Raw genomic sequence first — 23,991 nt, forward strand, 5'->3', positions numbered from 1 at the left:
CAGCTTAGCACAGCTTCCTTGGTCCACTGACCAGAGAAACGCAGAAACTATAACTAAGTCTTAGCACACTTCATATCACATGTCAGTTTTTAAATCAGTTTTTTCAGTTTCTAATAACAACAAGAATTGCTATAAATTTCAGGTAGTATCTTAATTGGTTGTGAAACACTATTCTGTAAGCATCTGTATAAGATTTTAAACACACGTTTAGGCTAATCTCAATTATCTGTAATGTTTTCATGTAAATCTAAAAATTAATCAACTAATCGTTTAATAGTATACTTTACTGAACAATTCACTGTGCAGCAGTGGTCAGTAAAATCCCACTCTAAAATCTACAATGCTTTAAATGAAGGTTAAAGACATTCTAGACATTCTCAGTTCTATAATCACTTAATTTTCTAAATTTCTTTTTCTACTTGCCAGTTTGACAGTATTTCAAAAGAGGTTATCACTACTCAGATGAAACATCAGAATTGTCTACATTGGGTTTAATTTGCAGAATCCATAATTCCCAGAAAGCTATTAGCATGCTGTCAAGATGACAGTACAGTTGCTGGTTTCATAGCTGTCTTTTATCTGTATTATTCGTTTGAAAGGAATTCCCAAGCATCAGATAACTGAGTTACTCCATAGCTTATTGACCTTCTCCTTCCAAGAAACAGACTACTGGATATGAATCAGTGTTATTAAAATTCGCATTATAAGATTATTAAGCCTGTGTTATTTAAATCATAACACTTAGTTCTACTAAAAAGATGAACTGAATGCAAAATAAGTCTACAAGTAAAATAAAAATTATGGTGATACTCATCATAAAATAGTTTTATTGCGGGATTGCCAAAGATTTTTTGGCCTAGACTCTCAGAAGGGATATATATTAACAAAAACAAACAAACAAACAAGAAAACCCACCCCCAAAAACCCCAAGCCCCAATAACTTGAAGATTTCCTCAGGACTCAAAACTTTCACAGCCTATCCTCAGTTGTCACTCACGCAACTATACATACATGAAAATCCACAAGCAACTTTGATTTTCTTTAGTGTACGTAATATGCATCTTATTTAATTTAGATACTGGTAGTTTGGAATGCACCATTCTAGTGGCAAAACACCAGGACAGTTTAATTTCCAAAGCCTCAGCACCAGGGGAACAGATTAAACTCTTTCCACTAGTCCACTCAGGTTGTTCATTCTCCACAAAGCATCCGACTTTTGAACAAAAACAGAAAAAACATACTATACTCCATGAAAGAATTAATAACCATCTTTAGCACAAAATCTAGGTCAGTTCTAATTATACCTTACTGTAATGGAAGTTTCAGCTACTCCCTGCACATATTTTTAAATATCTCAAAAGAAATATATAAAGAAACAGAGTTGGAATGAAAGTGCACAGAAATACTAATCCCGGAGACTTTAATGTGGTTGCCGGGCTTTGTGTGTAAATACGTATGTATATGTAGGTGTAAAAAAACCCTCAGGTATGAAGAATATGAGCAGAACAATGATGACACCTTTAGTACTCCAGCTAGGCAGTTCTAAGCAGTCAAGAGATATTTGTCATTGATGTATGCCATTATGTATGCTTTCCCATCACTTTGCTTGAAGATGAACAAATAAGTACACTAGCAGAAATTTCAACACCTCTTTACTTCTGCTGATTTTATCTAGGACCCTTTATAAACACATCCCTGAAATTTCCCAGTATTTTCCCTTGAGAGTTCAATTCTTCCACAAACGCCAGTAACTTCTGTGACTGAGTACTTTCAGCTATTCCTTCTCAAACAGTGATACATTGTCTTCTGGTGAAGAATAATTGCATGCTCAAAAAAATAATCTATATTGGTGAGGTTTCTTGAACACTTTGCAATATCAAAACCAGGATGGCCTCCATATCCAACAAGTATTTGGTACTTCTACTAGTTTTTCTACTTGACAAACAGTTGGACGTGTGTCTGGGAAAAGGCCATGACACCGAAGACAAACTGGTGGTGTGTAGGTGCCTGGAAAAGGGGGAAGCAGCATCTATCAACTCTGATGATGGAACTTCTATTTGTTGACCTCCACTCTGTCCACCAGAAGTCCTGGTGCTTTTCTTCCCATGTCAGATCTAAACACTGTTACCTCTTAGATTGCACTATTTCTGTAGCCATTGATGACAGTCATTGGTTTTCCTTTAAAATACATGGTCTAGGTTGTTCCTATGGAATTTCTGTCCAGGTCAGCAGATTATTTGCATCAGGAACACATCAGCTCTTTGTCATATGCATCATCTCAGCTACAGCTTGCAGATATGTGCTATATTTATTCAAGTTATAATCTACTTAATGGTGCTTTTGACTACTCTCTCTCTATTACTCAGTGGTTCAGACCATCACAATAAGCTGATAAAATTTGGTTTTATGATAACATTTCACATATTCACCCTCAAAAAAACAATATTTCCTCCTAAGTTGGCAGTCCAACACTTGCAAAATTCAAGACTAGCACTAAGACATCTGGCAATAGATTTCCCCCACTTATTAACTATATTCGCACAGCAGAGACTGTTTTTATTTCTTTCCTTTCTCAAATCTTCCAATAGGAAACACAAGTCCTCACTTATTTCAAGCCTCCTCATACAGAAGTAGTAATATGGTATAGCTGGCATTATGAATCTTACTAAGTTTGTTGTGACAGTCACCAGGCTTTAAAATGAGGGAGTTATTAATATTCACAGTAATAAAACCATATACTGTAATCTCCAGAAAAGTAGTTTGCTCTTGTTCAAATATATTCTGTGGAATTGTTTAATTCATAGAATCAATTTCTAGCTAGATGTTGCTGAGCACTGCAATGATACACTGTGAAGCTGGGCCTTGCTTCATTCTTTTTTAACTCTCCAGCTATCACTTTGCAGTCCAGAACACAGCAAAAAACCCTAAGTCACCATACTCCATTGTTGAGAAATAAAAGATTGCAGAGTCCAGAGTTATAAGGGAATGGCATGGAAGGAAGGCTGCCTCCAATCCTGCACTCCACCCTTCTCCAGCTTAACAGGATCCTCCTACAAGTAAAGGGGCACATCTACTGTTTAATCTGCTTGAAAGCAGAGATCTTTAGCAGGGTTTATCAATTGACAGTGAAAGTGTTTTTATTATAACTAAAGAAAAACAATATTCACCATATTCTTGAGAGATAGGTCATCCAAACCCACAGTTAAATTTCTAAGGACTTCTAAGATCATGATTAAATACCAGTATCAAAGGAGAGCTCACCAGAAGTGGAAAGGATTGGTCCTCATTAAGACTCTATTTTGCTGTTTCTATTAAAACCATGCTTTAAGGCAACTTTAAAGAATCCTATGCCCATATAGTTCCCTTTCAGTTTGTATTCTTTTTGAAAATTTGAGTAATTAGTCAAAAAAATTATAGTGACAGTAATCAATACACATCAACAGGCATCATTCAAGTTATTGCTTAAATAACCATTCTAAGCCAACATAGAACTTCCACAGTTGTATTAAATTTTGAAAATACTAATCAAAGAGAAAGTTTGGTATTCATCAGTGCAGTTACTGTTGGTATATACTCTGCTAAACAAATTTTAAAAATTGATTTTTTTGTGCACATGTAGATATGCATGTGCCTACATATGTGTATGTATTTATACACACACACACACTCAAGAGCGTTACTCGCTCTTCCTTAACCTGGAGCAAGTGGTGAAAAGCTCTAAAGGCAGCTCAGATAAATTAACAAGTACGTGCACTTCATTAATAATAATGATGAAGAAACTTCTGGTTTAGCCTCAAATACACTAGAATAAGTTGGTACCTTAAATTTTAACATTAAATATTATCAAAGTAAGTCAACCACAGTAGAACTACAATGACCAATACCTTAAAAAAAACCCAAGTACATACATACCTTCACTACAAAAGGGTCTTTTGATACCAGAGAAATTCACCGTCTCATGCAGCGTTTTCTCTTCTTGGCAGTATTCACAGTATGTAACTATGCAGTGCAGTTTCTTATAATCATCAGAACATGCTCTGCTGCAGAACTGATACACTTTGTTCTAAATGCAAAGTTGCAAAGCACCATGAATAGGGTTAATGGATAAAATCTTAAGGTCTGGATAGTGCAGTTTTAAATAATAGTTGCCATTAAGACACAGCTTGCAAAGTAAACAGAAGTGCGAACACACAATGACTTCTAATGCTAAACATTAACAAATTCCAATGAAGCTAATAGTGAGTGCTACAAATACTCTTTATTTCACGTGAAAATATTGAACGGAAAATATGCCAATCAATCTTAGCATACCCTCTTCAGATACTTCTCTCAGTTCATAGAGAAGTGCAAAAACTGAAGATGAAAGCAGATTTCAGACTTACAGCTGACCTGAGAAATTACATTTTTCTTTAAATTCCACAGATACTATATATGAACAAAGACTTCTGCTTTTATCCATACTGAAGTTAAATGATATTCTACAGAACTAGGTAGATTTTAACTGAACTTTTTAAGCTTCAATACCTTATAAAATATCTATCTAGAAAAATTGTACTGGAGCTCAAAGTCTAAACTTTTTAACACTTCATCATTGTCATAATAATACCAAAAAACCCCTTACCTCCCATTCCAGTACTTCTGGTTTTGAACAAAAAGAACTTTTGCAATAATTACATTTCAACTGAATATCACCGGGAGAGACAAACTGACCATTTGTTGAAGACTGCACACTGAGAGTCTGAAAAACATAAATATATATACACACATCACTAAAAAGAAAGTTACTTCTAAAATGGTGGGTTTTCTCAATTAAGCTTATAGTGTTCGAGAATTTGGGAGTTTATAAATAAACTCAGGAGCATTATGGCAAAAGCATAGCAGGTTAGTCTTTTACCTTAATTCCTTTTCTGTTGTCATCTTAGGTTTTCCAATTTTGAATCTCTACCCTTGCTTCCACCATAATTACTTTAACTCATGTTTCTTTACCTTACCTTTCTAATATCTATTATTTAAGGGTAAATAAATTTTTATAAAAATGAAAAAAAGTCTCCACAAACTGAACACTCGTTAATCACAAAACACATCTTTTCAGATAAATACACTTCACAGCTTGCATCATTTTGGTCACAGAAGCTCAGATAAAGATCCAAAACAAAATATTTTCAAATCCAAACGTCACCAAGGCAGATTATCAATATCTTACTGAAGCATACCACTTGAAAACACAAATATTAAAGGTTTTCATTGAGAAACATCTACTTAGATTAAGAGAAAACCACTTAACAGTCCTAGCTAGCCTCAATCACCACGGCAGGAAGATGCAATTATTAAATTTTTATACAGTTATTCAAACAATCCAGGCTTTTAAGATTGAGAAAAATACTACAGATTGCATGTACAGGTATGAGAATTTAATTCTGTAAACTGAGCAATTTCTTTAATGCATTTCAGAAGCAATCAGTAGATAAGAGAACTCAATTATACAGTACCAGTATCTTCCAAGTAGGTCTTATGTGCATACAGAACAGTCTTTTTGCACATTCCCTGATCAAGCAAGAACTACTGGTGTATTACACATGCCATGTTCAAGAGAAAAAATCTGAATCAGTAGCAATCACAGACACTTGAAGAATCCAGAGGAAACATTTCTTACATCTGTCTTCTCAAGAAACTTTCCCACACTGTTTGCTACAAGACAAATATATTTAAAGGCAAGTTCTCTTCAGACAGATTTGTTACTACCTCTCCACCCTGTAACAGTGAAAATTCAAAACTTTTCTGCTACAGGATACTTTTCTTCAGACTCTCATGTTAGTAAGGGTTTACCTACACTAAAAAATAAAGGAAAAATTGCCATGAGACTTATTACTGATATAAACCCTGACATAGGTGGCACTGCTATGTGCTAGTTAGCAGTACCAGCAATATCATTTTATGCAGATGCATTAATTCTGTGTCAGGAGTTTGCAGACATGAAGTAGTCAGGCACATTTCCCAATCACAGGCAAGACCTGAGAACCAAATGCCACACAGAAGAAAAGATGACACCTTTATCCCAATGGCCCACTGGCCCTTAACAACTTTAACAGAGATGCACACACACGGTATTGCCATACTTTTCCCATTATATCCAGCAAATGACCCTGTGGTTGAGTGAGGTTTGCTACACTTTGGCTGCTCTAAATAAGGTGCTGAAGACTTGCACTAACATGGGAGCCACAAAGGTCCAACCTGTGCCCTTCTGTATTTGCAGGTTTCTTCACAGAGCAAACACCATGCTCAACACAGGCTGCCATATGGGTCATGTAAGCACCATAGAAATCCTAGGAGCTCTAGCTGAAAACTAAAAGCAAGTATGCCCACCACCTCCAGTTCAGGAATGAAGAAAATGTAAATAACTAGCAGATGTGGCAACTTGTACAGAAACACTGAAGATAGAGGGAGGAATGAAGATGAAATCCTGCTTATAATTAAGGACTGCTTCTATATAACATTTTAATGAGTCAAGATGACATGGCATACAGTATTTTCATCATCTTGTCTTTCCTTTAACTTACAAGATATTTACAGTATCTTTAGAAATTATTTGGGAGTATTATTACACACAGAGAATAACACAGCAAAAAAGATCATAAATTCATTAAAAGCTTTCCCAGGTCACCCTGAACAGCAAGGTTTTATCTACGTTGTGCTTGAACAAAGATATCTTTGAAGTCATGTAGATACATTCACTCTTTTGAGAGCCCGTCCTGAACAACGAGAGCATGGGAAGTGCCAAGCAAAGCAAAAAATCATTGTAAAGCCCTTTTCAGACTTCAACGCAACCAACTCAAACTGCTTTAAGTTGCCAAATTACTAATGAATAGTAGGCAGGCACAGCCCAGGACTCTTCTGAGAAGACCACCATAGCAGTACAGCTTCTGGCCTGCCTCTGCCACCACAGCATACATGGCAGAAGGGTTATCCTCGCTCACAGCAACACAAAATCAAATTGTGGAAACATTTCTATACCTAAGTGTACATGTGGAAGAGCTAGTAGGCTGCCAGACTCTGGTTAGTTTTTTTTCTAGTTGAGAAAAAAAAAGTCTTTGAAAGAATCAAGTTGTTCTTAATGTTCCTACATGCAGCACTGAAACTGCAACAGAAGCGTCAGCAAGGTCTCAGTAAGACCGGAAACCCACAACCAGCATTAACTGATCTGGCAGTTATATTCAATAATGTCGTTTAATGCTGACTTATATGCAAATCCAAAAAAGTTTAGGCTGTATTTGGCACTCACTCGTTTTATTTGTTCCAAGAGCTTTTGAGGCCACAATTAATTGTAAGATCATGTACAATAAAACAGATGTTAAATGAGTTTGCAAGAAGTATTACAGATCTGTCGTGACATACTAACAATCTGCAGCTATTCTGTTTATCAGTTCCACTGACAGACATCTACCAAATTGGTTAGGATGGAAACACAGAACATGGCTACATGATGGATATCCTGGATAGGATATATTAAAGAAGCAATTAAAAGACTGATCTGCTGTCCAGTTGACAGAAAACAGAAAAGTTCAATGGGAAATGGGAAAATCATGTGTAGGTGTAACTGTTCAACAACATATGAGGAGGCAATTATCAATCATACAGAGCACATTTGGGAAAACTGTTTTCACAGACAAAAATTGAAACATTTTCTTTACAAATATTCTTTGATCACCTAGAGATGAATCAGTACAACACATTTCCCATATGCTTTAACCTTAAGTCATATTAAAAATATGACATTTTCAATAAGTATTGCAGCATTTTCCAATGTGCCTATCACTGGCCTTGCAGTTTCTGGACATAACTTGAACAGCTAGTTTCATCCATCACCAAAATGGCTTAGGCTCTAACCTTTCATTTCAGAGACAGTCACTCTACCCAATGACAGACCTTTACTAGTATTATATTCAATATGAGAATTCTGTTACCACATTTAGTATAAAAGAGACTAAATTTGTTGATCTTCAATGTAAACTAGCGAGGCTCACCTCTGTGAAGAGGCTGAGGTGATAAAAATAAGTACTGATATTGCTTTGTGTTTTCTTATGATATCAAGGAGAAATTGGTTGTTATTATCTGATTTTATACGTTTAAGACAGCAGCCAGTGTTACCATTATGAAACAGTATTTTAATCAAAGAAATTGTTAGGAGCCAGAATTATCTGCTATGTTAATTATAACTCATAAGCACGTATATACAAGCAAGTTAGTTTAATATGTAACTACTTAACACAGACATAGGCACACAAATATTTAGGGAGGAAAACGTTTAACACAACAGCTAACCTGAAATTTAGCTACACAACTGGAACTGCAAAAGTTGTACAGTTTTCCATCAGGCATTGTGGCTTGATATTGAGGTAAAGAGTTTCGTTTACAAAAGTGGCAAATAATTTCCATACCTAAAAGAAAAACGTAGTTTACAAACAAAATAAACACAAAATAGTCGTGAAAAAAAAAGTATTACCCTTTCCACTATTTCAATACGACTTGTCTGTTTTCCAGTCAGCTTCTAGAAGTCACACAAAACTAAAGATCAGCATTAAATATGAAACTGCACCTCCTTCCATAAAATTCACTAGAGCATTTTCAACTTCAGGTTGAGATCTATGACTGCTTTGCATATTGAAGAATATGTGTTTTGAGTTATCTACCAGTTCCTTTCACCTGGATTAAAAACTTTACCTAGACAATATCAATATGCATGATAACTACTTCCTTCCTTCTCCATCTCTTGGTTGAGGAAAAAAAAAACGGGGTGGGGTTAGATCACATAAAAGAGAATATGAATTCATGAGCACAAAAACTACACTATTATTCTGTGACACATCAGAGCACATTATGTACCAGCATTTTTTCACAGGAGGTCTTAAGACAGTTGAAAATTGTTTTCAACACCAAGAAAAAAGGCTGGTGGGGAAAATGACCCCTCATGGGTCCATTTGCTAGTGTTCAACATAAGATGGTCTTTTTCTCTTTTGTTTTTAAAGAAGTTAAAAACCCCTATGAAGTCACATCTGCATAGACTAAGCGTAAAATAAAACCACCCACCCCCAGTCTTCAAACTTTAAAAAAAAGTCTACTCTTAGCAGTGATGAAAATCCACCATCCTTTTCACTTACTTTGTGATTTTGCATATTTTGATTTGTGTGTGTTCATGCATACAGTTGAGCAGTATGGCTCCATATATCCATTAGGTCCTATGCACTGAGTCATGTCAAAAAACCTGCACTGAGCTCTGCAGCCAGTACAAGATGTTAATTTGCCACATTTCTAAAACACAAAACAAAGTAAAACAATGCATTAGTTAAAACTACGCTTGGCTTTTGACTTTAAATTATGGTCTTAAAAAACAAAAAACAAACACAGAAAACTTATTTCTGCAACCTGCTCTTCCATCAAACCCTTCCTATAATCAACCACCTCTCATAATCACCCTCTTAAGAGCATTTGGCACTATGGTTGGGTCTCTTACTCCTAGGGAAAAACCAGCTAAAACTATTCTGTGTAAAGACAAAACACACATACACACACACCCCCTTCAAAAAAATCAAACCAACCAAAGTATCCCAACTCATTCCAAATCCAATCTGTGAACTGTGATAAGAGTATACAGCAAGTTGTGCTGAGTTGGAGAGTCTGAAAGAACTCTGTTCCTCTCTCCTTTCTGATACGACAATGGTTGTTAGGAAAGAAACAGGAATCTGGCATGGCAAATATGATTCACAGAATGGGTAAGGTTAGAAGTGACCTTTGGTCCAACCTCCCTGCTCAAGCAGGGTCTTCCTAAGGCACATTGCATAGGATTGCATCATGATGGTTCATGAATATTTCCAGTGAGGGAGACTCCACAACCTTTCTGGGCAATCTGTTCCATTGCATAGTCACCCGTATAGTAAAGAAGTTATGAAGAATAAATAATGGTCCTAAACTTTGGAAAGAAAGTATTTGTACTCTCCAGTCCTCCAGGCAGGAGGAACACATTGCAGAGTTTCTTGTTCCTTATTGAAGTCAATGAGGAACTGTGATCTAGTAACAGACTCAATTTTGACATCTCTCAACACAGCAGTCAGTCCATCAAGTTTTCCACAGAACGGAACAAATGTTCTATAAAAAGCACAGAAAAGCTGCACCAAGCAGAAATACTAATGACGCAGTCAACACACAAAATCAATAGTTCTGATGTGCTACATGTATTACATGTCAGTGGTAGGCAAGTATCTCAAGCACCATAAACCAAGTTTCAGAAAAAAATATCTAGACACCTTCCCTGCCCATACAAATAGTATCATGTTTTTGATAGTGATCACAGAAAATTCCTCATTTCAGTAGTGATGAGCCTCCTATCAGACAGGTTCTTGCCTTAATGAGCACTAGAAAAGACTTAGGTCCTGCCTTCTGTTGAGAAAATTTGGCATTACCTCTTCTTCTTTCCCTATTCTCAAGGACTGAAGGGGGAAGGAAAGGCAAAGTATGTTTCACAGGTGCTTCACTTTGACCAGATAAGAGAAGCTTCAGAGGATATCTTTGCTCTTCCTATCTTTAACTACCTACGTTTGAGAACTAGCTAAATCCAGTCTTACAGACTGCAAGTTCTATAACGTTATCTTCCCTATAACAAGATCATGCAGACAAAAACATACAAATACACATGCCTGTACCACAAACTGGATGTAGCATCTTGCAGAGAACAGCAAAATTTCCACATGCTGCTTTGGTGACACCTTTGCTGTGGGTTTCCTCCAAAAAAGGGTATCTGTCAATATATCAAGCTCCTGCCTAGAGCAGAGCATAAAGTACAACTCCATGATCCTTCCTTCCTATCTTATTTTTTTCTGTGTACCTTTAAACATGTTACCCAGCACCTAATTATCTTCCTAATGAGCCAAAATATTGACGAAATTCACGCTAAGTACCAAAACCAAAATGCAGCAATTATACTGTTCTATGAGTCAGAGATAGTCTGACAATATACATTCATCTCCTCTGACAGGCTAATAGACAAAGAAGGGCATCAAGAAAACTACACAGTATCACCAGTAACAATACAGGAGGCTACATTTATAAAGGACTCGACTTCTTGGAACATGCCTAGTGGACAACCACTATAAAAAAAAAATCTGCTTGCACAAACATCCTTGGTATCTCTAGAATAACCTCAAACGTAAATCTAGAAGCACTGAAGCAAACGTGCTGGCAAATAACTTAACAGAGGGCATTCAGCAATATAATCAGAAAATAATGCACAGGTAAATGAAACTTGCACAAGTTCCATGTCTGAAAGAAAAATCAGAGGCCATGGTGACTTCAAGAAACAGCAAGATAAAAGTACAAGTTTAGTAAATTAATTTATACTAAGTAGATCAGAGCATAACTAGAAAAAAATCGTGTCAACAAACTACACATTTTGACTAAAATTCCTTGAAAGCTGAAATACCTTTTGCTAATCTCAATTAATGATGTGCACAAAGAACAGTGCAATAGCATGTCAATCACTTCCAAATTTCATACATCCTCAAAATTTGTTTTTTTACCGATTTTTACCGATTTCACCCTAGCTTTTTCAGACTTAAAGCAACAAGAAAAATCTTTATTAATACCTAGTAATAATCTAGCAAATGCAGATCTAATTTATCGAGATTAATAAGAACACGAATTTCCAAAAAACCTGTTAAGGATGCAGAAGATCCTATCAGTGGGTAGAAACAAAACCATAATAGCAAATCTCTCATTTTATTCTTGTCATAGCAACTACGAAGAGTGTTCAAGCATTCCTGCATTACAGAAGTTTAAACATGCTGTTACACAAGTGAAGAAGATAGGACACTGGTGGAAAAAGAAAATTAGAAACCCTAAAACCTCTTGAAATTTATTGCTTCTAAAATGTTGTAATCATTTTCTCCTTCAAGCTGAACATTTTTCTTGCATTTTTTATTACTCTTTTTTGCAATTCCTAAACTTGCAAGCTTGAATATTAAAACCATTCTAAAGACAAAGAGTACAACACTATTATTAAAAAAAGATTAAAGCATACTTGAAAGTATTCAATCAGTATTACACAGCTATCTCAAACATTTATGCTTTTTAATAGTCTAACTCAAAGACTTCCTCCTGTCCCATGCTTTTGAATAGCCCTATCACAAACCAAGACTTTTCTCCTGTTCTTATGAAATTTCCAGATGAGACTCTCTCTTAAGGTTCTCAGGTAACGTATATTTTTACTCTCATATTCATCACTTGTTCTCTTTCATCTCTAAGAATCTGTAGTATTAATTCCTTTCTGTAGAAAAAGTAACATTTGAGAATCCTTTCCATAAAAGGACCCTTCTAGCTGGCATAAACAAATAGAAGATTCCCTAAACCAAAGAAAACTATAGTAATACACAGGGTCAGAGAACATCCTTATGAGGTAAGGATTTTTGGCCTGAAAACAAGATAACTCAGGAGGATAATGACAGAACCAAAAATGGTATGATGTAGGGCACTATGGATCAACTGTTCAGTGTCTTTTCTAATATTAACAACTATAAGAAATCACATTAATATTAACAGAAGTTTCAAAACAAACAACAGAAGGCAGCTCTTCGTGTAACAAACAGCAGGTCAGCAGAACTTCTTACCAAAGAGAGTCATGGATGGAAAAACTGTTTGTATGTGTTCACAAGGAGACTGGACAAGCACTAATTAAAGAGATTCACCAAAAATAGCGTACAGGAACATTGCATAAAGTTCAAGAGATTCCCTGACCTCTAGAGAGTCAGAAGCTGAGAATGCTCAGGGGAAAATATTCTAAGTACCTGGCCTGTTCTTACTCTTCCCTGCATGCCCACTTACACACCCCAGGAGTCTCAATCCCTGACTGGCACCAGAACACCTTTCTCATATTCTTACTACAGTACATTTTTAATTTAGTATTTTAACCATCCTCAAGGAAAAGTGGGTGTTCAGAAAAGAAATCAAGGAAAATGTAATGCTGTTTCAATGTTGTTGATTTTACATGGCAGGAGACAAAAAGAACTTCACTGGTAGAGAGGAAAAACAGAACAAAATACCAAAATCTTCATTACTGATTAATTAAAGAGGGATCCAAAACTGCAAAACTTCCGGACTATTTTAAAAATCTCTGCTTCCTTTTTTGTTTCAGGACTACAAAGTCACAGGATTAAATAGACTGAAGGGGACCTCCTAGATGTCAAGTGCAACCTCTTGCTCAAGAGGCAGGATCAGAGGTGTTTGCTCGGGACCTTGTCCAGTCAAATCTGAGTATCTCCAAGGACGAGCATTCCAAAACCCCTCAGGAGGATTTCACAACCCTTACAGAAAAAGCTTTTTCTCTATCTAAAGAAGTTTCCCCTTGTTTTCAAGTTGTGTCTCTTGCTTCTCTTTCTTCTGCTCTGCAGCTCTAAGAAGAGTTCAACTTTGTCCTCTTCTATCTACTTCCATCGGATAACTAATCCCCCTTTATGCCTCCAAGGCTGAACAAACAGGCTCTCCCAAGGCTGTCTTCCTATGTCACGTGCTCCAGCTGTCTAAACATCTTCGTAGGTCTCCACTGAACTTGCATCAGTATGCCAATGCCCTTCATCCTGCGGAATCCAAAGTTGGCCATGGTACTCCAGACGCAGTCTCAAAATCTCAGAAGGATGGGAGTCATGGGACAAGAAAATCACTTCCCTTGTCCTGTTGGCTACACTTTTGCTGATAAAGCAGTAGGTTGCCTACATGGGCTGTGGAGTCTCCATCCTTGGAGATACTCAAAAGGATGTGGTCCTGGACAACCTGCTCCAGGTGACCCTGTTTGACTGGCAGGGTTGAGAAGATGACTTCAAGCACTGTGTGATACAATCCAGGACACAGTTGGCTATCTTTGTTGCAACCCTGTTCAACTTCACCAGGACACCCACGTCCTTTTCTCTAAAGGTGCTTTCTTGGCAGTTATCTTCCATTTCAGATGAAGTATTGGCTTTATCCTGTGTTCAAACTGGTATATCAACAGTAAGCAGAAATGACTATAAACAAAACCTGCAGTCAAGTTAGCTTCAGCTTCAAGTGTCCTTCAAAGATGGAATTAACTCAGAACCAAGCCACAAGAGAGAGTATCAAGCATTTTCCTTCTGGGTACCACTTGTGATAAATTCACATCTACAGCATCCTATGAAAACACATACACATCTGAGGACTGTAATTTTAAGAAAAATTTAAGTAAAAACACTACCAAATTAGTGCAGAAAATTGTATCCATTACTAATTACAAATAAGTTAAGCCAGAGGCAAAATTTCTAAAGAATAATGGCCAGTGCTCTTTGAGGGGAACCTTGATGCACAGTAGTCTGACTACATCTACATCTGTCCCTCAGTACTCCACCTATATTCCGCCTTGAGATGACCTAATTTTTGCTAGATTCAATTGCATGTTTGACCTCTTCCAAAGCACAGTCCATGGCAGATGCAGAAGTCTGAATATTCTCCTCTTATATTTTATTCTAAACTCACTCAGTGTTTTATGACTTGTATACCCTCTTAGAAGCTTAATTCTAGAAATAAGGTCTATTTCATGAAAGGTATCTCATGATGATAGATAAGACACATTATAAAACAATGTGATATGAAAACTCTTGCAAGTCACTAGATCTAGATACATTTCAAATATTCATTCCATCCACTAGGACGGTGTCGAACTCAAATGGACAACTACAAAAGTGGCTATCAAGATCCAAGACAAGACATACCAGATGGATGGGATATATTCCAGAATTAAAAGAATTGTTTCAAAAGAAATCCAAATTCCCTGAAATAAAGATGACTTGCAGGGTTTTTGAGGAATTTATATTCTTGCCATTATAACCAACTAAAATTTCAGGAATCTTGATCTTCCATTACATCTTACTGAAAGGAGCATGTAAGCTGTTGCATACATCCTACTAAGAAAAAAGATCAAATTCCAAAATAAATGTCAGATAGTCCAATAAATGGAAGTAAGGAGGAGTTTCCAGAAAACAAAAGCAAATAAACAGTAGAAGAAAAGGTTTCTAGTTTCTAGAAGGATATGATCTGCATCAGAGATGCAAGAAACTTGGAGTCATAGATACCAAGAGGTCTCAAAAAAAATCCCCACATGACTAAGCAGGAAGAAAGGGGAAATAATGATTCCATGGTTGATAAAGATTTTGTCTTTTAACCATGGCAGAGGGTAAAAAACATCTAACTATCTCCATTTGTAAAAGTGTACATAGTATTAGACAACAGTATTATCAGAGATTACTTAATACCAAACTAAGTATTACCTGAAGCAAACAAAAGTGGTTTACCATATGAGGAAGAGATTCCACTATTAAACCATAGTTTGTACTGGCTGAAACCACAGAATTTCTCTTTAAGTGTGACCAGAAATGGGGGGGAAAAAACTGAAGTCCATATTTCTAATATTTCAATGTAAAGGGGCTGTTCAACTCTCATAATTACTGACTTTGTCAGAGTATTTACTCTTGAAACAGACACTTGGAAATGAGAGTTGATAAAACAGTAACAACAGCAAGAAGCAGTCAATTTTGTAGTTAATTATGAAAATAAAAGGAGGACAGGAAGGACAGTTCTGTTTTAGTAGCAAAGAAGCACAGAAAAAGAACAGACACTGCATGGGACAAGACAAAGTTGAAAACCCCAGATGCTTCCATTAAAGTACTAAGTGACGAGACATTCTATCACTGCATTTGGTGGTATTTAAACCAGTAGATAACAACACACTGTACGAGACTAAGAACAAACTCTACATAAGCAATGAACTGTATGCTGCAGAAACGATACGCACATTGTTGTATACAATGAAGGCTCTTAAACCCTTGCACAGAGATAAAACAGATAAAATGAGTTTTAAGAGAGTTTCACAAAAGCAGTTGCTTGGCAAGGAGCAGAATAAGGAAGCACAACTGCCTAGGGTGGGGGTTTTTTATTGCTTGTAAGCAAATAGCTTCAAGGGATGGCATAGCCTGGTTAGTCTCAAAGCACATTTAATAGCAAGTGTTCATGTAATCAAGGAAGTCAATCAAATGTACTTTCAGTCAGTATGGAAGAAAAATTTTTACTAGATAAAAAGATACTGCAAGCAGCTTTTCCAATTAGTAAAACACTCATTTGGCTTGCATTCATCTAGTACTCACTTCAGTCCACAGCTATTAAAAAACCTCTGAATAAATAGCTAGAGCTCCTTCCCCCCCTTTTTGACAGTAGATGAAGACCATCACTTCCAAAAAGCACCCAAAGAAAGTAAATCCCAGATAATATTCTAACAAGAATTCTAGTTATAGAAACAAAGCAGAAAAAGCAAAGAAACACCTAAAACTAGCAAGGTATTACATGCCTTTCATGGTAGAATCAAGAGCACTGTGGACTGATGAGGCCAGGAAGCAAAGTATATTTTAAAGTGACATAGACTCAGCTTTAGCTTAGTTGAACAGCTGAAATTTGAAAGGTATGGTTGGTTGCACAAACTGAGTCACAGAATCGCACTTGTTCCCTAGAACAAGGCTGTCAAGTCTGTATCCAAATCCAGCAAATCACAACACAACATGGAAACTTCCTTGAAAAGAAAGTTGACTAATTTTGAAGAGACAAAACAGAAACACTGAAACAACCTAGGTAGTTGTGGTTAATATGTACTTATGGCAGGCATATTTGAGGTCAGTTTTAATTTGTTGCATAGATACTAATTTTCAAATGAATCACTACAGTAATTTTTAAAATGGTTACATTTTCCTTTTAATGATATGGAATGCCTACGCAAAGAAATAAAATATTTCAGCATTTGCACAATTACATGGACAATTTTAGTCACCTCCTTTTCAGATGTAACCTCTTTCTCTTCAAGTGTTTTTTTTTTTTTTTTTTTTTGGTTGGTTGGTTGGATTTTTGTTTTGGTTTAGTGTCATTCTTTAAGTTCCTCTTGTCCCTCTACACTAAAGAGTTTTAAACCTTAGTGCAACAGTTAAAGTTTACAACCTAGCAGCAGTCGTCATCTTCAGGTTTAAAAAAATACAACCACTTCCAAAAACAGTTCTGTTGTGACATTTTATTCAAATTGTTACAGTTACTTAACTTTTCAAGGAATGATTTTATCATTGTTTTCTCTTTTTAAAAAAAGCTTGACTTGCATTTCGCTGTCTTCACAAATGGCTGTTGTCATCGAGAAACTAATACGCTCTTGCATATAACTACAGTGAGCATTAATTAGGTTATGCTTATTAATTTTTTTTATTCTTACAGAGATTATTTATTTATATTTCATAACTTTTTTATATGAAAGACACCTAAGCTCAGTAATCACTTTGAGTTTTAGGAAAGAAAGAACAGCCATCACCTCTCAGAAAAGCAAAACACACAATACAATATTAAAGATTATGTGTGTCTCAGTTTTAAAGCAAGTTCTGAAACTGGTACATAGGAAGCCAAGTGCATCCATCAACTCCAAAGGAGACTTAAGACACTTTAGAAAAAAACTGCTCTCTGTCCCAGGAATAACACTGTTTCTTCTTCCCACCAACAGTATAAAGCAGAGGAAAGAAACCCTTTGTAGCAAATGTGTTACTTGATGTAATATCCAACTACTTGTCATTCTGAGAGCCACAGTAATTTTTATCACCCATAATTTCAAATTTTTCATTCCAAGAAGAAAAAAATGTCCATGATAAATTATTGAAAATTAATTGTTCAAATCAGTGTAATATTTATTTAAAAAATTGGGATCAAGTAGATAGATAGGTACAATGAGTTTTCATTTATTACTACTACAAAGGTATAGCAATATTGATAGGTGTATGACATTTACAATATAAACTGCTTAATACAAAGCCCATACCAGTATGACCTATTTATTTTACAACTCTTTTTGTAAGAAAACATTTGCTAAAACTGTTAAGTGACAGACAACAATTACTTGTACAACACAACGCTGTAATCAAATGATAACACCAACTTTTTCTATATTATTGATTTCATTAAGTTTATTTCAGTATGTAATGACTCTCCCAAACTCTCTCCTTCACCAGTTCTCCTTTAAAAGCAGAAGAAAATATTGTTACAATTGAACAAAACAACCTACAATTTATCAACTGTGGCCCATTGGGTTGTCAGTGACATTTTCTGAAGTTGAAATTTCTTTTTCAAAAACAGAATTCCTTGAACACATTCAATTCAAAAAACCTTAATGCAAATAAAAGTTCAAATCGAAATAAATCCTGCTAGACAACTAAATATTCCCAAATAATTGTGTCCTGAGTAACTTTGGACACCTACGGCATACACTAAAACTCCTAATTTTTGAGCAACATAGAATGGTTTGGGTTGGAAGGGGACCTTGAAGATCATCTGGTTCCAACACCCCTGTCATGGACAGGGACACTTTTCACTAGACCAGGTTGCTCAGAACCCAACCAACCTAGCCTTGAACACCTGTGCCAGTGCCTCACCTCTCCCATAGTAAAGAATTTTTTCCCAATATCTAATCTAACCTACTCTCAGTTTAAACCTTTCGTACTGTCACTGCATGCTCTTGCAAATAGTCTTGCCCTATAGGGAAGGGCTACAGATGTCGTTTATCTGGACTTCTGTAAAGCTGTTGACATGGTCCCCCCACAACATCCTTCTCTCTAAATTGGCAAGTGATGGATTCTATGGGTGGACTGTTTAATGGATTAGGAATTGGTTGGACAGCCACAATCAATGGCTCAGAGTCCCACTGGACATCAGTGAAGAGTGGTGTCCTCGGGGATCCGTATTGGGACCAGTGTTATTTAATATCTTCATTAATGACATAGACAAAGGGATTGAGTGCACCCTCACCAAGACTGCAGATGACACCAAGCTGAGTGGTCCAGTTGACAAACTTGAAGGACAGGACACCATCCAGAGGGACCTGGACAAGCTCAAGAAGTGGGCCACGGGAATCTCATCAGGTTTAACAAAACCAAGTACAAGGTGCTGCACCTGGGTATGGGCAACTCCCAGCATCAATACAGGCTGGAGGATGAACAGATGGAGAGCAGCCCTGGGGAGAAGGACTTGGGGGTGCTGGTGGATCAGAGGCTGGACATGAGCCAGCAGTGTGCACTTGCAGCCCAGAAAGCCAGTTGTATCCTGGGCTGCATCAAAAGCAGCGTGGCCAGCAGGTCAAGGCAGGGGATTCTGCCCCTCTACTCTGCTCTGATGAGACCCCACCCAGAGTTCTGTGTTCAGCTCTGGGGTCTCCAGCATAGGAAATACATCAACTTGTTGTAGTGACCCAAGAAGAGGGTCAACAAGTTGATCAGAGGGTTGAAGCACCTCTCCTACAAGAAAAGGTTGAGAGAATTGTGATTGTTCAGCCTGGAAAAGAGAAGGCTTCGAGGTGATCTAACTGTGGCCTTCCAGTACCTGAAAGGAACTTACAGGAAAGATGGGGCACTCCATCATAAAAAGTCACTAGGTTGGTCAGACAGGATTTTCCCTTAAGAGTTTCTCTTTATATCAAAACTACTCCAAACCCTTAACACTCCAGAAATATCTGAAACCTAACAGTTAAGAATTACACTTAATCACCATTCCAAACCGGATGCACATGAGCACTCAAATAAAGCTTCTCACAGCCTATTACACTTGCACAGTACCAAATACTTCAACAAAGGAATTAAGAACCTGCTTGCATAAAATCTGCTTGTCAGAATACACCAAAATAATGTGTCTTGATTTTAAAGGTTCTCTTAAGGATCCTCACAATAATGCACAATACTCAACACTACTTGTGAAGGTTCTTGGTACTGCAAACTGCTCCTCCTCCCCAAATCAAACCAGAACATACAACTTGCTACCCATATCCTTCTCATTCTCTAATACATATGTAAACAGAAAATACAACAATATATCTGAACAAATAGAGTACATTCTGTCTTTAAGAGTTAAGTATAAATTTATCATTCATCCTCTCAAAATTCCATGTTCACTTCATATTCCACGTGCAGTGTATGTTATATTGGTTGTGTGGGAATGTCCCAAGTTCAAAGTTAATCTCAGGCCTTTTTGTTTCTTCAAGATACAGTATTCAATATTTCTTCAAGTCTTTCCATGGCTTCTGGGCATGGCTATGTTTTTAGTATCTTGGAAACCTATCCTGTCCCTTTTGGCATAGCTGTGACAAAAGAATAACGCTTATGTTATGTTTCCAGTTACACCATTTCCAGATTTGCTCTTTACGCATAGCATATGCACAAGAACAGCCATCCCCAAAAGCATCAGAACTGAATGTCCAATGAGAAAATACAAATACACGAGGCAACATTAAAGAACTTTACAATATTCAGCACTGTGATGCCTCTTCTTCTCTTGGACCACTGGTTTCTTAAAAATGGAAAGAGATGAAGAAAGAACCCCATGCAATGAGCAGCACTGGGGCCACTCACATATATTCAGGTTTGATTTTCAAAATCAGAAACAGAAATTTCTTGCAAGTAAAACAGTACTGTGATATTTGAGAACACTACCCCTATAAACTCAGAGCAGAACATACCAAGCAAAAGAACCCAAACAAAAAAAACTAGAATACCCCAATGGCATATCCTCCCCAGAAATATTTAATATTTCAGATCTATCCTATTATACTGTAAATGCTGTGGTTAACATTTAAACCTTCCAGCCAGCATTAGCAAGATGCTTCAGAGCTAAGATGGCTCTGTAATATGTAAAAGACATCAGCATCTGTTGTCTTGATTTGGAATTATTTTTAACCACAACAATTATTACTATCTTAACAATCTAAAGAATAAATTAAAAACAAACCAAGTAAAGAAAATGAAGGCAGAAAATTTAACACATTGAAAGATGAGAGTAACAATATTTTTTTTAATCCTATGCTGTACAGTGGAGATTAGACAGTACAAGTACAGAGCCAAAGTGTAACCAGTTAGAGTCTTCTTGCAGTAATGTCCAACCTGTATGCTCTGCATATTTTTGAATGTTTCAACTACATACAAGTGAGCTTTTATATCTAAAAAAAAGAACTTAAGGACCAGTAAGCCTCTGTGTTGTGCTTGCTATTAATTTACTTCAGATACACCCATTAGAAAGAAATAAAAGTTATTAACAGAAACTTTAATTTCAATTATATTTTCATTAATAACAAACAGCTATCGCTATTACAGCAACATTAAAAAAAGCCAGTAGTAAAAGTTCCATTGCAGCTACTTTGCCCTCATTGGCATTAATTTCATTTTTGGAAGTCTTTGTTACTTATGTTTTCTCATGAGAAGCAAAACTATGTTATTAGTAGCAGGATAAACTTAAGAAGTATTAAGGTTTATTTAATTCTAATTTGTAGATAAAGAAATAATTACCTGCTTGTATTCACCAACGCAGTTCTGACAGCAGAATCTTTTTTGCTGACCATCAATAGTAAGAACATTGTTTCCAGCTCCTTTACTGGGCAAATACTCCCCACAGTGCTCACAGCAATTCATTATTAAACCATTTGCCATCCTGTATCTATTGAAGCAATGGTCACTGCACAGCTTATGAGTCATATTTTTAAAGCTAACTTCATGACGAATCTAAAAAATAAAAATAAAAATTATTCTATCACCACACAAACACAAAGTTGCCTGAAACTAGTAGTAGACTAGCCAGAAGTCTTACATTCTAGTACAATAACTAAAACCAGATTATACTAGCTCACTATTTAAGAACAGAGATGCTTGAAATGACCATGAAATCTAGAAATAGGAATGGGTGCCTCTGTTGTCTCCAAAGTTCTATGAAAAAAATCTTGGACCCATCTACTCTTTAGCCTATAAGGAAAGACCACGGGGAAGGATGTAGTCACTGCATATTACAGCAGGTCAATTTATGTGATTTTATAAAATGGTCAATTTGCAGGCTAACAACACAGCATATGAAGACTGGCCAGACACATATGCTGTGTAAAGCAGTAGTCTAAACTATGGTGGGCTAGGTAACGGCATCAAGAGTAAATAAACACGTTCACAAGAATTCGAAAAGTACACATATTCTACAGATTTCTACAACCATCTGCATTATCTTTTAAAAGATATAGTAAAAGAAGCAGGTAATACAGTAAAATCTTGACTTTTTTCCAACTGGGAGATCTGGGTTATAATTACAAGAATCTATGCCTAGTAGAACACATTATCAGCAAAAGGCACTTCAAGTTTTTGAAACAAAAATCAAATATTAACCTCTTGGAATTCTTTCTTCTCTCAGTTGCTCTTCATGAATATTAAGCCTGCATATCTTAATATCTCATAGCATATGAAAATACTGAAAATAAGGAAATTTAAAATCTTCAGTTGTCTTATTTCAGAATATAAGTGAATATGTCATTATTGAGAAAGATAAGAGGAAAAAAACCAGTCAATCAGACCTCAGTTAGTTTACCACAGATAGTGCATCTTGATTTATTCAAAGCTCCTTTTGAGGGATTCTGTTTATCTTCATAGAAGGATAAACATGATGTACTGCAAAACTCCTGAAAAGACTCACTTGAATCTACTTGAGCAACTATGGTACCTTTCATTGTTGTTATATCTCTGAAAGACAAAAAATAGAATTCATGGCTTGTGTATAAATACATACATATATTTAAACAAGAACACTTCATATAAGATTCAATTCTTCCTTTCAATGCTTACATTTCAGAAGCTTATTTAGTGTACAGTTCTTAGTGACAGGATGAACACTAAGTTTAACAATATTTTTACACTACTCTAAGTACTGCAAGTATGTCTTTACTGTGCAAAACCCTGTTTTATTTTCTTTGGATTTGGGTTATTTTTTCCCCATTAAATTATTCTAGAACTAAGAACATTAATGCACCATTAGGTGCAGTTGTGTCAAACTGAATTTTATACAAAAAAATTAACATCAAATTTGAACAAGCCATTTTCTAACTTTACGTAAAAGTTACATACTTAAGTTTCATATGAAAAACTCAGATTCATAGTAAAAAAAATAAGAAATGGTCTTTACTTCTATATAGCTCCACCATTTCCAGTATTAATCTCAGGATAAGATGAGAAGGAGAGAGAGAGTTGTTTTCTCATATTTCTGAAATTTATAAATACAACCAAAAAGCTTAAAACTCTACCACAAACTTGTCCTAAAGTTCTACAATTTAAAATTCAAAAAAGTTAATTCCACCATTAAAGTTCCACAGCACCTCAACAGTTCATGCAGTTGCCCATGAAACTGTGTAAATTTAATGCATTAAACCAGAAAACCAACCATCAATAAAACTGATTTGGAATTGAACAAACCTTCTAACCAAACTGATTTATACCATCCCAAACTATCACATACCATACATTAGAAGCAGCAAGGAGAAGAAATAAAAGCTCCCCCTTTTGCCTTCTAAGCAAAAAAACCGCTACTATTGACATACGGGAAATGCCATTGGTAAAAATATATAAAAAAATTGACTGGGCACATCTGGATCGCCAGCTGGAAAATACATGCCCAAGACACTCAATACCTATGAGCCCCAAAATGAAGATGAGTGAAAAAAACCTAGAAAAATATATACTTGCATAGATAGACTCCCTTGAAAATAAAATTGTACCGCCCCTGGATATTAACACTTGCAAGTCTGTCTTCTTCCATCAAGGTCAGCATATTTTGGTTTACTTTCTGGAAAGCAAGTAAGATCTGTACTAGGGAGTGCTATCTCTGCTGTTCTGCAAAACAAAGGCAGAGCTCCCACCTCCGAGGAGCCTATGGTTTCTGGCAGGATTCCACCAGGACTTACACATGCTATTAACTTGTATAAAAGCACATACTAACTTGCACCAAAGGAGACCAGTGCAAAGTCAAAGAGTGACACAAGACAATAAAAACTATAAACACTATGGAGAACGCCAGGTAATTCCTATACCTTCCTTCTTATGTAGTTACAAAGGTTCAGAAGAAAAGTGGACTACAGTAAAA

General features: G+C 36.2%; 1 protein-coding gene across 12 annotated transcripts in view; it reads right to left on the minus strand.

Moving 5' to 3' along the window:
- Window positions 1-23,991, minus strand: part of ZMYM2 (zinc finger MYM-type containing 2) — an 85,654-nt gene that overhangs the window by 33,299 nt on the left and 28,364 nt on the right. For 10 of the 12 annotated variants that reach the window (XM_039384312.1, XM_039384315.1, XM_039384314.1 and 7 more), the window contains 6 exons: window positions 22,433-22,598; window positions 21,390-21,602; window positions 9,156-9,306; window positions 8,320-8,435; window positions 4,622-4,738; window positions 3,913-4,063 (listed from right to left, as the gene is read on the minus strand). In XM_039384312.1, coding sequence (XP_039240246.1) covers window positions 3,913-4,063; window positions 4,622-4,738; window positions 8,320-8,435; window positions 9,156-9,306; window positions 21,390-21,602; window positions 22,433-22,598 — 914 coding nt within the window. Of the gene's footprint in view, window positions 1-3,912; window positions 4,064-4,621; window positions 4,739-8,319; window positions 8,436-9,155; window positions 9,307-21,389; window positions 21,603-22,426; window positions 22,599-23,991 lie in introns of those variants that run through there. The other 2 variants (XM_039384318.1, XM_039384319.1) reach the window with 2 other exon arrangements.

Source organism: Pipra filicauda, unplaced genomic scaffold, assembly GCF_003945595.2.
Source record: "Pipra filicauda isolate LSUMZ 115617 unplaced genomic scaffold, ASM394559v2 scaffold346_size766342_pilon, whole genome shotgun sequence".
NCBI classification, from domain to species: Eukaryota; Metazoa; Chordata; class Aves; order Passeriformes; family Pipridae; genus Pipra; species Pipra filicauda.